Source organism: Canis lupus, chromosome X (genome assembly GCF_048164855.1).
Source record: "Canis lupus baileyi chromosome X, mCanLup2.hap1, whole genome shotgun sequence".
In the NCBI taxonomy this organism is placed as follows: domain Eukaryota; kingdom Metazoa; phylum Chordata; class Mammalia; order Carnivora; family Canidae; genus Canis; species Canis lupus.
Genome location: NC_132876.1, coordinates 92037515 through 92057280, shown reverse-complemented (window position 1 = coordinate 92057280; position 19766 = coordinate 92037515). Strand labels below are relative to the sequence as shown.

General features: G+C 49.1%; 1 protein-coding gene across 2 annotated transcripts in view; it reads right to left on the bottom strand.

Annotated features, from left to right (window-relative positions):
- Window positions 1-19406, bottom strand: part of SRPX (sushi repeat containing protein X-linked) — a 112366-nt gene extending 92960 nt beyond the window's left edge. For both annotated transcript variants that reach the window (XM_072815156.1, XM_072815157.1), the window contains exon 1: window positions 19193-19406. In XM_072815156.1, coding sequence (XP_072671257.1) covers window positions 19193-19286 — 94 coding nt within the window. In that variant the 5' untranslated portion in view covers window positions 19287-19406. The remainder of the gene's footprint in view (window positions 1-19192) is intronic.
- Between the last annotated feature and the right edge of the window lie 360 nt (window positions 19407-19766).

Here is a 19766-nt window from a genome sequence, read left to right as displayed (position 1 = left end):
GTTCCAGGAAATGAAATACTAACAAAAAATAAATCTAACAAAAAACACATACCCAATCTGTATCCTGAAAACTCCAAAATGCTGACGAAAGAAATAAAAAATGACTTACATAAATGGAGAGATATACTGTGTCTGTAGATTGGAAGATTCAAAATCAGAAAGATGTTAATTCTCCCCAGACTGATTGATAGATTTAACAGCATTCCAGTCAGAATTCCAGCAAGCTTTTTTGATAGATATTGGCAAGATGATTCTAAAATTTATATGGAGTTTATAGCCAGGACAATATTGGAAAAGAATCAAGTTTGAGGAAGCACACTACCCAATTTTAAGACTATTTACAAAACTACAGTAATCAAAATAATGTGGCAAATGGAAAGACATGTAGATCAATGGATGAGAACAAAGAACACAGAAACAGACCTGCAGAAAGCAATTAATTTGCCAATTAATTTTGAAAAGGCACAAAGGCAGTTCAGTGGAATTTATTGTGTCAAGTATATCTCAATAAAGCTGTTAAAAAAAAAAAACAACACCGTCCTGTGTGTTTCTCTCACAGTATTTTTTTTTTTAATTTCAGGAATTCCAGGAATTTTAAATGCATGAAGAGGGGCCTTTGGGATTCACAGAAATGGAAAATGATTTGGGATACTGCAGCTGTTCATCCAGGCTTCTTTTTCCAAATTTAGACACTAGATGGAAAATGCTCTGTGACTTACTCTTCACATAATCAGTGTCCTTACTAAGCATTCAGCATTGAGTTTAACATTAGGTCCTAGAAAACAATAATATATAAGAATATAAAATAATACATCTCAAACTTCATCAGTGATTACAAATGAATTCAAAGAAAAAAAATCAAGGCCAAGGTAAATCTCTTAGGTATTGATAGTACCAAGAAACACTAAAGCCCTTTGTTACAGAGCACACATGATGCAAGTTCCTTGAAATGAAAGGACATTAGGACACTTGAGGGCAGAAGAAGTAGACAGTGGGAGATTTTTTTAGGGAGCCCTAAAAACCAGACTGGTTTGGAAAAGCATGGTGGGAGGCACCCACGTCCACTTGGGCTTACAGTAAATGATCAGCCTCAAATTGCTGGTGGCCAGTGGTTACCTAGCAGTCATAGCCAGCAATTTGTGGGTGTCTGTCACATAAAGTCCAATGAGGGAGAGAAAGAAATGGCTAGTCAGCCCTCTCCAAGAACAAAAATGTGTGCAAGTTGCTTTTTGGGAGTTGTAACCATACCTTATATCTGCACAGTACATTACAAATCACTTCCCTACAGGAGCAGGTGCCATTGTTCAGATTTAGCAGATGAAAGCAGAAGTTGGCCAAGTTCATCCAACTGGTAGGTGGGTAATGACATCGAGCATACCTTCTCTGGTGAAGTTTCTGTTAAAATATTTTGCCTTCTCATGGGGTGCCTGGGTGGCCCAGTCAGTTAAGTGATCGATTCTTGGTTTCAGCTCGGGTGGTAGGATCTAGGCCCACGTTGGGCTCTGTGCTTAGTGTGGGGTCTGCTTGAGATTCTCTCTCCCTTTCCCTCTGTCCACTCCTGTTCGTGCTCTCTCTCTTTCAAATAAATAAATCTTAAATTTTTTTTTTTGCCTACTCTTTAAATTGGACTACATGCTTTCTTATTATTTGGGTTTAGAGAGCTCTTTATATATTTTGGATAAAAGTGCTTTATCAGGATGATACGGCATTTGTAAATACTTTTTCCAGTCTGTGGTTTATCTCTTTATTCTCTTTTTTTTATTTTTAAAAGATTTTACTTATTTGACAGAGACAGAGTGTGCACAAGCAAGGGGAGTAGCAGAGGGGGAGGCAAAGGGAGAAGTGGGCTCCCTGGAGAGCCCAATGTGGGGCTTGATCTCAGGATCCCAAGATCATGAACTGAGCTGAAAGCAGACGCTCAACCGCTGAGCCACCCAAGTGCCCCTCTCTTCATTCTCTTAACTGTGTCTTTTGAAAAACAGAAAATTCAAATTTGGATGAAGTACTTTTTATCTTTTATAGAGCATGCTTTTGGTGTCATATCTAAGGAAATCTGATCTAACTCAAGCTCATAAAGATTTTTCTCCCATATTATCACCAAGTTTTATAGTTACAGGTTTTATAGTTACATCTATGATCTATTGGAGTTACCTTTAAGTCTTTGCCATTGATGAAAATGGGAGAAGTCTGGGGGAGCAAAGGATGGGGGTGGTGCTAGTATCAGTAAGCACTGGCACACGATCCTTGGATATTCCCAGGACACAGATTTATTCACTTCCATGTACTTGCAGTGAATCGGGGCATGTCACAGCCTGTAGCTAAATAGGCTAACACCCAGAGAGCTAACCTGGGATCCAGCATTTAGTCAGAAGGCACCCGGCAAACACCCTGGGAAGTTCAACTCACATCTCCAATATGCTCTTCCAAACCACACCCACCGTGGACTGCTCGCAAGTGGCCACCACCAATCCCCCCCAACCCTGCACATGATACCACCCTTCCCTTTTCAAGAAGTGGAGTCTCTCCACTCTCAACACCTTCACCTCAGCCTGCTTCGTGATCTGCTTTAACAAGTAGAATGTGACAAGAGTGAGGCCATGACAGTTCTGTGCTTGGGCCTTAAGAGTCTCGGCAGCTCTGGCTTTCGTCCCTTGAGAAGCTATGTGCGTGGAAGGAAGTCCATTTTCTCTGCTGGGGAGGAAGGCAGCATGGAGAGACAGAGGAGATGTAGAGAATAGGAGACTGTGGCAAGGTAGAAAGGGAGGCCTGGCCATCTTGGCCATTCCAGTCATCCCAGAGGAAGTGCCAGGCATGTGAGTGGAGCCATCTTGGGTCCTCCAGCCCCACGTGAGCTGCCCCAGCCACCAGCATGCGGAGCAGAGATGAGCCAGCCCCACTACGCCCGGCCCAGAGTGCAGGATCAGAAGCACATGAGCGGTGGTGGGTTGTTTTGAGACACTGAGGTTCAGGATAGTTTCTTACACAACAACAGATGACTGAACACTCCCCAAGCCTCTCACGGAGGTCTGCCTTATGGGTTCACTTTTTGACCTGGATGGTTCTGTTCAGCAGGAATGAATTCAGCAGTACAGAGCACTTTGAATCAGAACCTAAAATCTTGGCTTAAGTCGCAGCTTCGATATTGTGGGAGTTTCCCCAAAAGCCGGCTCTAAGATAAGGTGCAAATAGCTTATCTGGGAGGAGATTCCAGGATGCCCCCTAATGGGCTAGGGGAAGACAGCCAGGGTAAGGGAGGATGGGAAGGAAGGGGGAGAAGGGAAGTGGGGGGAACAAAGGGAAGGGGGAGGGGAAGGAAGGGAGAAAGGCAGTAAGTGTACCGTTGGCCGTTGGCCGGGCTGCTGTGGGCAACTGGGGCTCCATCCTACCTAGGACTCTTCCTCCCTCTCTTGCACCCAAATGCCCGCCTTATGTAACTTCTTTCCCCACTAAGGCTACTCTTAAATATCCATTCTAACTTTATGTCCTCCAGAAAAAAAAGTGCAAGTGGTGGTGGGGGTGCTGGTGATCCCTGCCCGACAGGAGCTCGCAGAGACAGCCATGCTGCTACAGCTGCTTCACCTGAGGGAATATTCCTTCTTGTGGTCAAAGTCTTCCACATGAAACCCCAAAGGGAGATGTTTAGGGGAGTCCACGGCACCCACGGTGCCCAGGCATTCCACCTTTCATGAGCAAGGACACGTAAGACAGCATGTGGGTTGTGAAGTGTTAACTGTGGTCATAGGGACCCCTGGGTGGCTCAGCAGTTGAGCGCCTGCCTTTGGCTCAGGGCGTGTGTGAACCCGGAGACCTGGGATGGAGTCCCACATCGGGCCCCTCGCAGGGAGCCTGCTTCTCCCTCTGCCTGTGTCTCTGCCTCTCTCTCTCTGTGTCTCTCATGAATAAATAAAGGAGATCTTTAAAAAAAATAGCTGTGGACATATTTTACACAGCTGACAAAAAACAACTTGAAGGGACAGCTTTATAAATGAAGGCATCACTCTTGTTCAAGGGAAAAATAATATATTTTGGCCAGTTTATTCTCCTTCTATTGTTTAATATTATAAAGAGCCAGGGCACATGAGTGGCTCAGTGGTTGAGGATCTGCCTTCGGCTCAGGGCGTGATCCCAGAGTCCTGGGATCGAATCCTGCATCCTCCACATGAAGAACCTGCTTCTCCCTCTGCCTATGTCTCTGCCTCTCTCTCTGTGTCTCTCATGAATAAGTAAATAAACTCTTTTTTAAAAAAAGAGCCAAACTGGGGCCCTGTCCCTCACCTAACGTTGGTAGAGAGGATAAGCAGGGAAAAATCACGTGCCTGATTCTGAGGTCAGCCCAAAGCAGAGGCCCTCAACAAATGGCAGCTCCCGTGCCCATGAAGGGGCACCCCAAGGCCCTGGAGGCTGACTGCGCACATTTAACACATACGGGCAAAAGGTCTAGCCTTGAAAGTAAAACCACACAGTGGCCCCAAAGCAGTAGTATATGGTCCCCAGAAGGCTTAGTGATCCTCCTCAGAGGTCAAGTGCAACACACTCAAAATCCAAGAAGGGAAGAAGGCTGTGGCAAGGCCTTGGGCAGAAGGCTCCAGATTGAGGCGCAGGCTGAGGTCACATGGCATCAGAGTGGCATGGCAAGTGTGAGAGATGCTCATCCTAGTCTGGAGAACCACTAAGATACTCTTTGCCTCAGCCAACTGAGGTTCACATTTGGGGGCCATCAGACTGCCTCTGTCGCCTGGCAGTGAGGTGATTCTGCTTCGTTACAATTCTGTTCAGAAAGTAAATCCACATCAAGGACCCACCCCTCTACATCAGCTCTTGTGCTCTTGAGGCCTCACCTCCATATAATTGAAGAGCAAAGGTCCAGACCAGAGAACTTGGTGGTTCCTCTCCCCTCCCCTTCCAGCCTCGGTGTCACTGGCATTTTCAAACTAAAAGACAACACAACATGTACAAACTCTCTGACAGCAAAGAATGAAAAGTATCCATCTGCAGGCCCAAGGTTGTGACACTACTGGCCCTCACAGTGAATGGCAAAAGAGAAAGCTCTGGAAGGTGAGGCCAGGAGCTGAGTGTTAAGAATGAATAAAGAGGCGCTGCCTGGGGAGAGGCCTTCCCCTCAGGTCTGAATGCTGCCCTGGCCATTCCCATGGAGAGAAGGGTCACTCACTGTGGGCAAGGACACCAGCAAAAGCCAGTTGGACTTGACTGGTCTGAAAAGATGGGGTGGGATTTGCATGAGGAAATTTTTCAGAAGGGGGAAAAAAAGAGTATCCTGAAAGGGGCAGTGTGCAGAGGAGGAGAGAAATATATCTCAAGGCCTGTTCCCAGCTTTCTTCATATTTTAATACAGAAAAAGACGTTTTAAAGAACATATGTTTGCACCAGCTCAAAATTGGTGGCTTTCAACTGGAAGAAACTTCTTTTAACCAAGTATGCATACAACTGCTTAGTGAGACAGATGTGGGACAGATGATGCTACCCAAAGTTTCGGGGTTTTTTTCTTTTTTTTTTCCCTCTGAGCTTGCAGTGGTCACTGCCACCAGCTTCAGGAAATTCATTGTCATCTTCTCAGACGTCCTGTCCTGGAACCAAAAACATATTTCCCTTTAAAAACAACAAATGTGATGACACAAACAAATGAAAAGATATTCCGGCTCATGAGTTGGAATCATTAATATTGTTAAAATATCCATGCTACCCAAATTGATCTACAGATTCAATGCAATCCCTATCAAAACACCAAGAGCATTTTTCACGGAGCTAGAAGAAACAATCCTGAAATCAGTATGGAACAATGAAAGACCCCAAATAGTTAAAGCAATCTTGAAAAAGAACAAAGCTGTAGGTATCACAATCCCAAATTTCAAGATATACTATAAGGCTGTAGTAATCATATGGTAGTGGCACAAAAACAGACCCATAGATCAATGGAACAAAACAGAGACCCCAGAAATAAACCCACACTTCTACAGTCAATATTAATCTATGACAACGGAGGGAAGGATATACAACAGGGAAAGGACAGTCTCTTCAATAAATGGTGCTGGGAAAACTGGTCAGCTACATGCAAAAGAACTAAACAGGACTACTTTCTAACACCATACAGAAAAACAAACGCAAAATGGATGAAAGACCTAAATGCGAAACCTGAAACCACAAGAATCTTAGATAAGAACACAAGCAGCTGTAGCATCAGCTGTAGCAACTTCTTTCTAGACATGTGTCCTGAGGCAAGGGAAACAAAACCAAAAATAAACTATTGAGACTACATCAAAATAAAAAGCTTCTGCGCAGGGAAGGAAACAATCAACAAAACGAAAAGTCAGCCTACTGATTGGGAGAAGATATTTGCAAATAACATATCCAATAAGGGGTTAATATCCAAAGATACATAAAAAACCTATACAACTCAGGGATCCCTGGGTGGCTCAGCGGTTTAGCACCTGCCTTTGGCCCAGGGCGCGATACTGGGGTCCCGGGATCGAGTCCTGCGTTGGGCTCCCTGCGTGGAGCCTGCTTCTCCCTCTGCCTGTGTCTCTGCCTCTCTCTCTCTCTATCATGAATAAATAAATAGAATCTTTAAAAAAGAACTTATACAACTCAACACACACACATACAAAAAAAATTATAATCTGATGAACATGGGCAGAGGCCTTGAGACATTTTTCCAAAGAAGACATGTGCATGGCCAACACACACGAAAAGATGCTCAACATAACTCATCATCAGGTAAATGCAAATCAACACTGCAGTGAGATACCACTTCACACCTGTCAGGATGACTAGAATCAAAAAGAAAACAAGTAACAAGTGTTGGTGAGGACGTGGAGAAAAAAGAACCCTAGTGCACTATTGGCAGTAACGCAAACTGGTGCAGCCACTGTGAAAAACAGTATGGAGGTTCCTTAAAAAAAGTAAAAAAGAGAACTACTGTATGATCCAGTAATTCCACTACTGGATATCTACCCAAAGAAAACAAAAATACTAACTTGAAAAGATATGTGCACCCCCCACGATTATAGGAGCACTGTGGACAGCCAAGATACGGAAGAAACCCACATGTCCATGGATAGACAAATGGATAAAGACAACGTCACACACACACACACACACACACACTGGAATACTACTCAGCCATAAAAGAAGAATGAGCTCTTGCCATTTGCGACAACATGGATGGACCTACAGGATACTATGCTAAAAAAAGGAAGACAGAGAAAGAGAAATACCATATGAGTTCACTTACATGTGGAATCTAAAAAACAAAATAAATGAACAAACAAAAGGCTACCTGAACAGACTCTTAACTACAGAGAACAAGCTGGTGGCTGCCAGAGGGCAAGGGGTGCGGGGGATGAGTGAAACCGGTGAAGGGGATGAAAAGGCCAAAACTTCCAGTTATAAAATAATTAAGTCACAGAGATGAAAAGTATAGGGAATACAGTCGATAATGTCGTATTAATATTGGTGGCAGAGGGTGACTACACTTACCATGGAGAGCACGGAGTCATGTCTAGAATTGTTGAACCATTATGTTGTACACAGGTAACTAATATAACACTGTATGTTAACTGTACTTCAATTAAAAAAATAAAAATAAAAAGCACAAAACCAAATGTGAAACACTAGTCGAATGAGATGCTCTGAGAAAACAATTTGGAAATGACCACATCGGGGGCTCTGGCATTTGCGCAAGCGCCGGGATCACCTGGAAGTTTGGATAAAACACAGATTGCTGGGCCCACCTTCCCTCAGGTCCAGGTTCAGGAGCTCTGGGTGCCGCCTAAGAATTCACATATCTAAGAAGTTCTCCGTGGTGGTGCTGCCCCTGCTGATCTGTGCTCTCCCCCAAGCCTCCTGGGTCCTCTCCATCTGTGCTCTCCCCCAAGCCTCCGGGGTCCTCTCCCAGAGGGTAACACATATCAATGACCCTGAACAGTCCTGCAAGAAAGAAACCTACTTAACCCCGCATTTCCCAACTACCACACATTCTGCTGCCCCTACAATATCTATGGCCCTCCCTGAGAAGCAGTGCTGCAAGGAAGCCACTTTCAGAAATGTTCTGTTAGGGATGGTCCTGACCAGCACAAAGATTACAGGCTCCTAAAAGAACAGCATCCGGCCAAAGACAGATGTGCAAGTCAAGCCCTCGGCACCAAGGTAAGGGGCTGGGAGGGTCGCAGGCCGGACCACACAGCAAGGTCCTGGCAGGGCAGCAGATCTGGAAAGATGCCCAGAAGTCCACGCAGCATCAAGAGAGCCTGTCAGCAGGTAGCAGAGGCCAGTCGGCCTCCAGCTTTGAATTAGGATATCAGGCCTGGCCAAGAATTGGCAAGAGTAAACAGGGTCCTAGCTTCTAGAGGGTCTGAGAGGTTACCAAGCCTCGAAGGCAGATCCTGAGACACCCAGTTATCTGTCACATAAACTGACAGTAACGGGGTACGGGGCTAGTTACAGCACGCGGGCCCATTATCTCTTAGAAGACTCCCTGCCAAAGGCCAACACGAGTCCTGAGCTGAGCCGCACGGTGAACGAGAAGCAGCCCCACTCCCCTAGGAGTTTGTTAGATGGTAAGCTCTGACTTCACAGGTCTGAGGTGGGGTTGGAGATTCTAGAATTATCTCAAGTTCCCAGATGAGACTGGGACTCTATCCATACCTTGAGTAGCGAAGCCCCAGTTTAGGGGTGGCAGACTTTTTGTAAAGGCCCGGATAAGAAATAACCTCCGGCTTTGCAGGCCACATGGTCTGTGTCATCCCTACTCAACCCAGCCATGGTATCACCAAGCAGCCACAGACAGTGCCCAAACAGATGAGCATGGCTGTGAGCCAGTGACACAGATATTTGAATCTCATGAAATCTTCCCACGTTAAAAAATATTCTCCTTCTGACTTCTCCAACCATTTTAAAACTTAAAAACCATTCTTGACTCACTGGTCATACAAAACCAGGCAGCGGGCCATATCTGGCCTGCCCAGACTTACTTGGGAGACCCCCGCCCTAGATCCTAGTCATCAGCCAAGATCTGCCAAAGCAGAATACAGAGCCCACCCTCTCCTCATCCCCATCCCAGAAATGGTCGAGGCTACCTTTTTTTTTTTTTTTTTTTTTTTAAGATTTTACTTATTTATTCATGGGAGACACACAGAGAGAGGCAGAGACACAGGCAGAGGGAGCCTGGGATTCGATCTGCAGGAAGCCTGGACTCCAGGATCGCGACCTGAGCCAAATGCAGATGTTCAACCACTGAGCCCCCCAGGTGCCCGGGAGGCTCCCTTTTTATTGCTGCTACCAGTTGGGTCTCCCTGACTTGCCCCATTCGTGGGACTTGGGGGTGTGGAGTGCAAGGGGCTGCATGTGCTCTTCAGACTTCCCCGCTGGTGTTGCCCGCCACGGGGCTGCCCCCTCCCTCATCCCAGGGGCCTCAGTTTCTAGTACAAAGATGTGTAATCCCCACGGTGGCAATTCTGAGTCACAAGACAAGGTCTGGCTGGAGAGGCAGGGGAGGCCCTGACCGCCCCAGCATGGCTTTCTTAACAAGCTGAAGCTATTTCTAAGGGACAACTTAGCAGCAGAGCAGAGCCAGGCGAGGCTCCTGTCCCCACTCACTGAAGGTGGCTCTGCTGCTGCTTGGAGGTCAGGCCTTGGAGGACTTCAAAGGACACGGAGTCCAGGCTCCCCCTCGGGGCTGGGTTTGTTTTGGAGCTGGAAGAGCGAGTAGAGACCTAAAGGCTGTGCAGGCTTATCTCAGGAATGTCGGGAACTGCGGAAAGGAAGTCTAGGGACCAGGAGGGAGGCAAAGCCCAGAGGAGCGGGGGAGGAGGCGAGGGGGCGACTGTGTGGCAGATGGGAACAGGCACGCCGCCTGCTCTTGGCAAAGGCGCTGAAGTCATTCATCACACCAGTACTTCTGAAATTTCACTGTGGAGAAGGATCGGTGGGGGGATCTTCTTAACATGTGCGCGCTGCCTGGGTAGGTCTCGGACAGGGCCTGAGCTTCTGCATTTCTTTCTTTCTTTCTTTTCTTTCTTTCTTTCTTTCTTTCTTTCTTTCTTTCTTTCTTTCTTTCTTTCTTTCTTTCTTTCTCTTTCTTTCTTTCTTTCTTTCTTTCTTTCTTTCTTTCTTTCTTTCTTTCTTTCTTTCTTTTTTGAATTGCATTTGCCGACATACAGCACAGCATTATTTCTCGGCGTAGTTTTCAAGAATCCGTCAGTTGCACCTAACAGCCGGCGCCGCCCGTCTGACCCGCTCCCGGGGATCCAAGGATCCGCGCGTGCCAGGGTGCGGCCCGGGGGGGGGGCCAGCACGCTCTTTTGGTTGGTTCTGTTCTCCTCCGAAACAGCCACAATCTCTGAAAGGCTATGGCGGGTTCCACTGGGCCGAGCCACTGACGCCCAGGACGGCCAGGCATCAGGTTGTTCGGGGAATTCCCGCCACCGTCCTACCCACCAAAAGAGCAGGCCGGGGCAGCCCGGGGGGCCCAGCGGTTCAGCGCCGCCTGCAGCCCGGGGCGCGATCCTGGAGACCCGGGATCGAGTCCCACGTCGGGCTCCCTGCATGGAGCCTGCTTCTCCCTCTGCCTGTGTCTGTCTGTCTGTCTCTCTCTTGAATAAATAAATAAAACCTTTAAAAAAAAAAAAAGAGCAGGCGGGGTCTCAAATCATCCTGACCACCACTCTTCAGTCCTGAGCCTTGGGTCTGCCTCTATCCTTTTCCTAATCAGCCCGAAGTCTGTCTCCTAACCAAGCTCCGTGCCCACGTACCCACACACGGCACTTAGCTCTCATTTTCTTTCTGATTCGGGCCCAAGGGTGCCCGATGACCAGCAGCCAGCAGCAAAAGGGTGGCAGGCAGCCTTAGGTGACTCTCACCACCATAGTTGGCAGAACAGACATTGCTTTCTCACTCAGGCCTTGAGTGGAAGCTGTTACCGACTTGGGATAAAATGATACCACTTCGTCAAAATGACAGATAATGTCAAGAGTTGCTGAGGACATGGAGAGGCTGAAACTGCCACACACCGCTGGTGGGAATGGACAAGGGCGCGGTGGCTTTGGAAAACTGCCGAGGTATCTATCCAAGAGAAATGACACCATTGTGCCCACATGGAAACTTATGGGGATGTTTGCTACATTACTCACAATAATCAAAAAGTGGAAACGCAAATGGCCATCAAGTGATGAATGGATAAAATGTGGTCTATCCCATGCAATGGAATAAAATTCAGCCACACAAAGGGATCAAGTAGTGATACCTGCCTCAACACGGATGAACTTTGAAAGCATTATGCTCGGTGAAAGAAGCCAGACACAAAAGGACAAATATTGCATGATTCCATTTGTACGGAATGTAAAGAATAGGCAAATGTGTAGAGACCGGAAACAAGTGAATTGTTGCCTAGAGCTTGGGGGTCGGAGTTAGGGAGTGACGGCTATGGGGCAAAGGGTTTCTTTGGGGGATAATGAAAACGTTCTAAAATCATGGTGATGGGACGCCTGGGTGGCTCAGTGGTTGAGTGTCTGCCTTTGGCTCAGGGCATAATCCCAGGGTCCTGGAATTGAGTCCCACATCAGGCTCTCCACAGGGAGCCTGCTTCTCCCTCTGCCTATGTCTCTGCCTCTCTCTGTGTGTCTCTCATGAATAAATAAACAAAATCTAAAAATATAAAATAAGATGAAATAAACCATGGTGATGGATACACAGCTCTGTGAATACACTACAAATCACTGTATTGGTTTCAGTGGGTGAATAGTATGGGATGCAAATTATATCTCAGTAAAGTTGTTAAGAATGTCATGACATATCAGTTGAGGAGCCAAAGCAAATGGTGGAGAGAGGAGAGAGGGAGAGAGGGAGCATCCCCAGATGCTTACAGCCCTTGAGGAACATGCAAGCAGCCCCAGGCATGCCAAGTCCTGAGAGACACAACGATGCCCGAAATACACCGAGACAGGGGTTCAGCAAGTGCCTGCAGTGGGAATGATCCCGGCCTGCCCCTCTTCTCCGGGCCTGGCACAGTGCCTAACACGTAGTGGCCACTCAAAACTGAATTCAGGACAAGCCTGGGGAGAGTGATGGGAATTCTGAAGCTACCACTTAGCTCTAAACCCAGCTGTGCTTCTACAGCCCTAGGTGACCACAGACAAACCTCTTCAACTCACCAAGCCTCGGAGGCTCATCACTAAGACACAGGGGTTACGTCTCGGGTGCTCCAAGTCGGGTATTCCACAGTTCCACAGATTAGGTGACCCACACAGGGGAGCCTGTATGTGGAAGGGAAACTCCTCAGGAATCTAGATAGGGCCTGAGATACCCAGCAGGGTCAGGACTGGCCAGAGGCGTTCTCCCTCTTAGATCTCATCACACACACTCATTGAGAGCCACCAGGAAGACACAAAATGAATGAGAGACCCCAGGATCTGCTCACATGGCCGGAGGCCTCAGATCCATGAGCAACTAATAGGGAAACAATATGATTCCACCCCTTGGAAAGCTAAATTAAAATCTAAGTGGAAACAGGATTTCAACACTGGATGTTTAAAGGAGTCAGAGCCTTTGTCTGACGAATGCTGAGTCAGTGGCAAATCTGTCAGAGTTCTTCTATGGATCAGGCCAATCTGGGGGCAGAGTCTCAGAAGGTGGGGGACGTGGCCACGCCACCACTTCCTCACCACTCCACAATGAGCCTGCCAACCCTTGGCTCAATCTTTGCCCTGTGGCCCTAATTTAGCCAGTGTTTTTGAACATTCCTGGATCCCTGGATCTGGCAGGGTCATTCAGCTCAACCACCCACACAGTAAGTGGCAGGCCAGAGTCCTCAGTCAGAGGGTCCCAGGGCGCAATCGGCTTTGGAGAGACAGATGCTCATTAGGCTTAACTGGGCAGACACTGCGAAGAGCCAGTGACAGCAGATCGAACAAGCTGCCGGTACATGTGACCGATCGCACTACAGGTCACTGTGAGAGCAGGGCAGAAGAAATAGCGGGACGATATTTTAAGGCCAAGGCAGAAAGTCTGTCCCCAGTTCTATGTTTGGATTTGTCTGACTATTACTCATTAAAAAACGTTTTAAAAGCAGTGTACTCAATTTACAACCCCAAACCTCTGGGATAATCCAAGCCATTAGGTCCAAACCCATTTATCTTCTCCCTGGAGAACAATGCATAAAGCGGCCTCCAGTATGAGCTAAGGATTACGGGTGAGTGAATCATGCAGCTCAGGAATGAGCACTCTAGAGGGTTTGGAGTCGAGTGCGCCATGCAAACCGTAAGATCCAGGTGAAACCAATTACCATCTGGAAAACTTGGGAGCTTCGCAATGCTACCAATGACTTTTCTCTTGCTCAAGCTTTAACCTTAAACTGTGATCTGAAAATCCTGCCCTGGGAACTCCCGGGAGTTTCGAATTCTCCTAGTATCATGTCCCAGGGGGATATGAAATCCAAGAGCCTCATCAATGAAGTAGGCCCTGACCCGTCACCTGTCGGGATGGGTCTCTTCTTCAGAGCAGCGCCAATTTCCCCTGACATTTTGCTGTCTGGCATTCCTTACTCTTGAATTAACATCTTGGAAATTCCAGTTAAATCCTGCAGGAGTATTTGAAACAGAATGCTTGTTCTCTGTCACAATTAGTTTAGGCAGTTAATTAATTAATCCACAAAAATTGACTGAAGATCGTCCCTCCGGTCGCAGACACTGTGCTAAGTGAAGGGTACAACAAGTTGCTGGCCCAGGCCCAAAGACAATCAATTACAATCTATGATTATGCCTACTTTGTTGGATGTTGTTTTTTAAGTGAGGAGAAGGAGACATTGTACCACTGTCTGCAACCCCAAAGATCACCTGCTCACTGGTTCAATCACAGTTTTCCAACCCTGGCAATTTCATCTTACTTCGTATGTAGATGTTTTTGCCTGTGAAGGGCAGCTCGCTCTCGAAATTCATGAAGATGATCTAGTGAGTAGTGGTTCAGAATTGGGATAAGAGCCTTCTCCCCAGAAAAAGAACACCCATGTAGACTTTGATTCCCAATCTCCAGATGTTCTTAGAGTAGTGCACAGGCCCCCTCTGTTAGCCTTCCTTGGGCCTGCAGAGCCGCTGTCATGGGCATCAGCCACCCAGCAACATCATTCTTTAGTATCCAAGCCCAGTGCTCCTGCATGGCTGCTCTCTGTGCTCCCAGGGCCTGTCCACCGGCCTCTGCTACATTTACCCACCCAGAGAAGCTGGTGTCTACATCCCTGTAAGATAGAAAGTACTGCCAGAAGGAATTCCCCACCTTCTTCACCCCGTTGTCCCAAGCACCTCATCATTTGGTGTCTGCTTGAAAAAGTCTCTGGGTAGAGCCCAGTTGTCATCAGAAAAGGCAGAAATGGAATCTATTCCCAAAACCACATTCAAATATCCAAGAGAAAAGCATAGGCTTAAAAGGCTCCCATACACAATGCCCCATAAAAGCTGACAGTCGAGAACTCACACAATGGCCAACCGAACTGAAGGGACTGGCTCGGGAAACTCCCCAGGAACTGGAGCTCATTCACCCTGCTATGCTGGAAGTGAATCTTTAACCTGGGGATTCATCATAACTTGGCTGCCACAAGCTCATACTATGCTATAGCCTGGCAAAAGGAAACCTTCTTCTGTTTAAACTCAATCTTCACTTTCAATTACCCATTTTAGCCGCGTTCTCTGAAAGGGGAATTGATGTAGTGCACATATTTGCGTTCACTAAGGAAGCCATTCAACCGCTTTGGAAGGGGCTGTAGCAAAGTGGCCAACAAAAATAATAAATCTACGCTCCAGCTTGTGGCTGCAGTACGTCTCTCGCCTTACAGCCCCCAACAGAGAAGGTTATTGCTTAAACAGAGGGTGTTCGCGGATCTAAAAAGCAACCTCTACAGCCAGCGAGCCACAGTGCCCACGCATGGAGATTCATGGTGGCACAAAGTCCTGGTTACCTATGAACATTTCTCACCTCCTTTCTGTCCAGTGGCCCATCAGCCAAATTCGAGGGCTATTAATTTGATCAGCACAAATGCCCACTTGGCTCAAGGTGCTCGGCCAGGCACCATGAGAAACAGAAAGAAGGTGAAGGCACCGCAGCGCCGGCCTTCAAGAGCACAGAATCTCGAAGTATACAGGCGTGCATACAGTATTGGACCGTCCGGCACATGTCATCAATGGCACAAGAAAAACATGAAGAGCCATGGGTGTTTAAGGGAAGGCAGAAGAAGCTTCCCATTTGAGGAATCAAGGAAAAGTTTCATCCAAGAGAGGGTGTCGTTGAAAGATGGACAGAATTTGGGCAGACAGGTGGCTGGGGTAGGGGGTGGAGGGCCAGGCAGGGCAGGGGCGAATTCCAGGGGCAGGGAGCAGCAATCGCCAGGAAGAGGGAAAATGTGACTCAAGCTCTGCAAAAAACAGGGAGTCTCTTTCAGCCACATTTTAGGAAACCAGGAGAGAAATGCTGAAAATTGAGGCTGGAAGCAATGGTGCAGTCCCCTGAAAACAGCTGAGAACTTTCTAGTTAATGTAAGAGAGGACAGGGAGCTGCCGCTCTAGGTTTTTGAGTAGGACAGTAACGTGATGAAAGTAGAGTTGTACTTAAAAGACCAGTATTTGGCCAGAGAAAGTAGAATGGGTCAGAATGTGGGAAGAATGTTCTAGCAAGCAAGAATGTTCTAGTAATCATTGAAAAGAGAGGGGCTATATTTCAATGGTGGTGCGAAGACTGATGAGGTGGGAAGGTATGAAGACAATGCTTGAAGGATGGTTTCTGGTGTCTCTTTCAGCTCACAAATCTGTGAAATGAGAAGCAGTAACCCCAACATACTGGACTGCACATGTTCTCGGTGAAGAAAATGCTAGATGAAAATGTCCTGCTCTCCCTAGCATTATCCCCCCTCTTTTCTTCCCCCCTTTTTAATGAAGAGGCATTTTTTTCAGCTCCTTACATGTTATAACTCCAAATCGAAATTTCTAGCTTAGCCTGCTCCTGGAGAGACTTTAATTGTATATCGTGAGCCAGGTGTTCAGTTCCTAATACTTATCTGTGAAGGCGGTTGGACTGCTTTGGCTGGTGTGGTCTGGTTGGGCTTTGTGCAAACCTCACTCGGCTTTCCTGACTGGTGAAACCCTGCTAGCTCACCAGTTCTCTGGCGAGAAGATTCATAAAATTCACGAAGCCTTTCTTAGTGCCCACCACGCTCATTCCCCACCTTCAGCCTTGCTTGCATGATGAGGTGGAGGGAACCTCCAAACTCTCAGGTGTAAATGAGGTTCCAAGAGTTCATTTAAGCACAGAATAAAAACGGAAATGTAAATCAAAACCACAATGAGCTATTACCTCACACCTGTTAGAATAACTATCATCAAAAAGACAAGAAATAACAAGCGTTGGCCAGGATGTGGAGATGAGGAAACCCTCACACAGCGTTGGTGGGAATGCAAACTGGTGCAGCCACTGTGGAAGGCAGGATGGAGGTGCCTCAAAAAATTAAAAAATAGATACTGTGTGATCTGGTGTCCATTCCACTTCTGGGTATTTATCCGAAGAAAACAAAAACAGTAACTCAAAAAGATATCTGCATCCCCATGTTCACTGCAGCATTATTTGCAATAGCCAAGATATGGAAGCAACCCAAGCATGCACTGATAGATGAATGGATAAAGAAGATGTGCTGTGTGTGTGTGTGTGTGTGTGTGGCAATACTATTCAGCCACAAAAAAGAATGGAATCTTGCCATTTGCAATGGACAACATGGAACCTTGAAGGCATTATGTTAAGTGAAGTAAGTCAGATAGAAAAGAAAAAATCACCATATGACCTTACTTATATGTAGAAGCTAAGAAACAAAATAAAAAGCCCCAAGCTCATAGATTCAGAGAGTAGACTGGCGGTTCGAAAGTTGGGGGGGAAGTAGGGAATGGAAAAATTGGGCAAAGGGGGTCAAAAGGTACAAACTTCTAGTTACAAAATAAATAAGCCATGGGCATGTAAAAATGTACAGCATAGTTACTCCGAGAGTGAATCTTAGAAGTCTTCATTGCAAGAAAAAAAATTGTAACTGCATATGGTGACTGATGGTACTAGACTTCTTGGGGGTGATCATTTCACAATGTACACAAATAGCAACTTATTATGTTACACACCTGAAACTCACATGTTATGTCAGCTACACCCAGAAAAAAAAAACCCCAAAAAGAACAGACTAAAAAGTCTCATCTGCTATAGGCATACAAACACAATCAAACACAGACAAGTTTGCTAAGAACTTTCTATACATTTCCTGTGGATTTTTGCAGACACTGTGTCTTTGCTAGGCTGCAGAGAATGAATGAGATGGCCAGAAAAGCTGCATCAAATTCAAAGATGGAAGAACTCCAGAGACCTTCTAGGAGTGGGAATGATTTACTCTCTGACAGATTAGCTATTAAATCTCAGACAGTTGTATAACGGTGGTGGGAAGGATGGGGCCCTTGACCCCCACATCCCTCTTTCAGAGGTTCCCAATTCCAGGCCTCTCACCTTCTCTCTTACTGGAGACATAATGTGCACTTGCTAAAGGAGTGCCTCTGAAATGATGTGCAAAGCCATCTGTCCCCCAGCACTTGGGGTGAATTCAGCTGATGTGATCTGCCTCGGGACCCACTGCCCACAGAGTCTCCCCTCCCCAGCCTTGGCAAACCTCTGGCTTGGACTGAAAACCCCTCCTTTAGGTTCAACAGCCCCAGCAGAGCCCCCTGAGAGGTGCCCAACTGGGGGCAGCGTGCTGGCGGGCAGGGTTCCCCAAAGCCAGAGAGGAGAGCCCAAACTGGCAAACCAGCTTTTTCTGTGGATGGCTGGGCCCTGGCAGCAAGGTCCACGACAGATGGATAGATGCTGGGACAAAGGAGAGCAGAGGGATTTGAGACGGAAAAAGAGAAGAGGCCCTTCGGCTGAGAAAGGCTCCAGCAGACGTAGGGCAGCCCCGAGATGCCTCCGACCCCAGCGTGAGCGGCTGGCAACCTCTCCCTGCTCCTGTCCTGGCCAGTACTGCCCCCCCTTCCCCTCCACGTTTGTTTTAACCCAACTTCGGCTAAAGGGGAGTGGGCGGCGTGGACATGGACTTGCCGGGGCTGAGGATGAAGTCTCCTTTCTACTTTGCCCTCAATCCGTTCCTACCAGAGAGCTTAAAACTTACACGAGTCTGCTCAAAACACAAACGTTCCCGTTGATCACTTTACACGTTTGTTTGACTCCCGCATTCATGTGGGGAGGTGCGGGTATTTGCAGCGGGCGGCCCTACAGCTGCGGGGCACACTACCTGGGAGCCCTCCGCCGCCCCGTCCTTCACCCGCACACCCCCGCTGTGAACTGCCCACACTGTGGAACGCAGAGCCAGATGTCTGCACGCTCTGAAGTCCACGTCCCCCACTTTCCCATTAGCACTAAGTTAAAACGCGCCCCTGGATTTCTTCTCCATTCCAGGGGGGCAAAGGCGCATCCATGTTGCCCTGGTCCCCTGAAGCTCTCTGCCAACCTAAGACTCCCAGATGAGGGAGTTAGCTGGAGCCTTCTGAAAGGTCAACACCAAAGGTTTTGTCGACACGGCGGCGAGAGCCCCGAATAAGCGCCCGGGGCCCCTTAGATGCTAGAGGCCACGCCCCCGCCGTGGGAGGCCACGCCCCCGCCTAACTGCCGCGCGTGTGTCACCGAGCGCCTGCCCCAAGTCACCGCTGTCAGCTGGCACCTCTCTCCCGGAGGCGCAGACTTTCTCGGAATCCCCAGCAGGGGGGGTTGGGGGGATGCGGGAGAGGCCCCGCCCGTGGCGTCCACGGGGGCCGCTGTCCCGCGGCGCGTGCCCGGCAGCCCCCGGGGTGGCCCGGGACCCCCAGGGGAGCGGGTAGGGGCTCCTTCCAGGCCAAGCTGCGGCCCCCCGCGCCTCGGCCGCGCGCCGCCCGGTGACAGGCACCACTCCAGGTGCCGAGAGACCAGCCGGCCGCCCAACTTCCCTCCGTGGCCTCGGGCGCCAGCGTGGGTCCGCTCGGGCCCCGGGGGGCGCGGAGGCGGGGGGCTGACCGCCGGCTGTCCCCTCGCGGTGCCCAGACGCGAGCCCACCGCGCGCAAGCCCCTCCCGGGGGCCACCGAGGCCGAGCCGGGGCGGACAAAGGGCGCCCCGCCGGGGAGGCTGCCCCGCCTCCGCTCCTACCTGGGGAGGCGCGGCTCGGCGGGACCCGCGGCAGCAGCAGCAGCAGCAGCAGCGGCGGCGACAGCAGCGCGGCCCGGAGTGCGGGGCTCCCCATGGCGCGGCGGCGCTCGCTCCGCTCGGCTCGGCTCCCGCTCGGCGCTTCCAGGGGGCGGAGGAGACGGACGGGGCCGAGGGGCTGCGCGGCGGGCGGGCGGGCGGGCGAAGCCGAGCTGGAAAACTCCTCCTCTCGCCGCTGTCCCTCCCGCCCCCCTTCCCCCCCGCCCGCCGGGGCCGGCCCGCCTTCCTCCGCCTCCCGGGACGCGGCGCGGGCCGGGGCTCCGACCCAGCCCTGCTCGGTGCCAGCGCTTCTCCGGGAAGCGGGGCAGGCCCCCAGGGCAGCGGAGCGCACCGCATGCTCCCCAGTGTCTCCCTGCTCTCCCAGCCCGCTCACCCCGGCACTCACGCCGGTGCCGCACCGCCTCCCGGGTCCCGGGCCCCCGCGCTGTCATGTGCGCGGGGAGCCGCGTGAGTCCTCCTGTGTGACGGGACCACCGGTCGGGCCCCCGTGGCCCGCGCGGCCGGCTATTACCCGCCA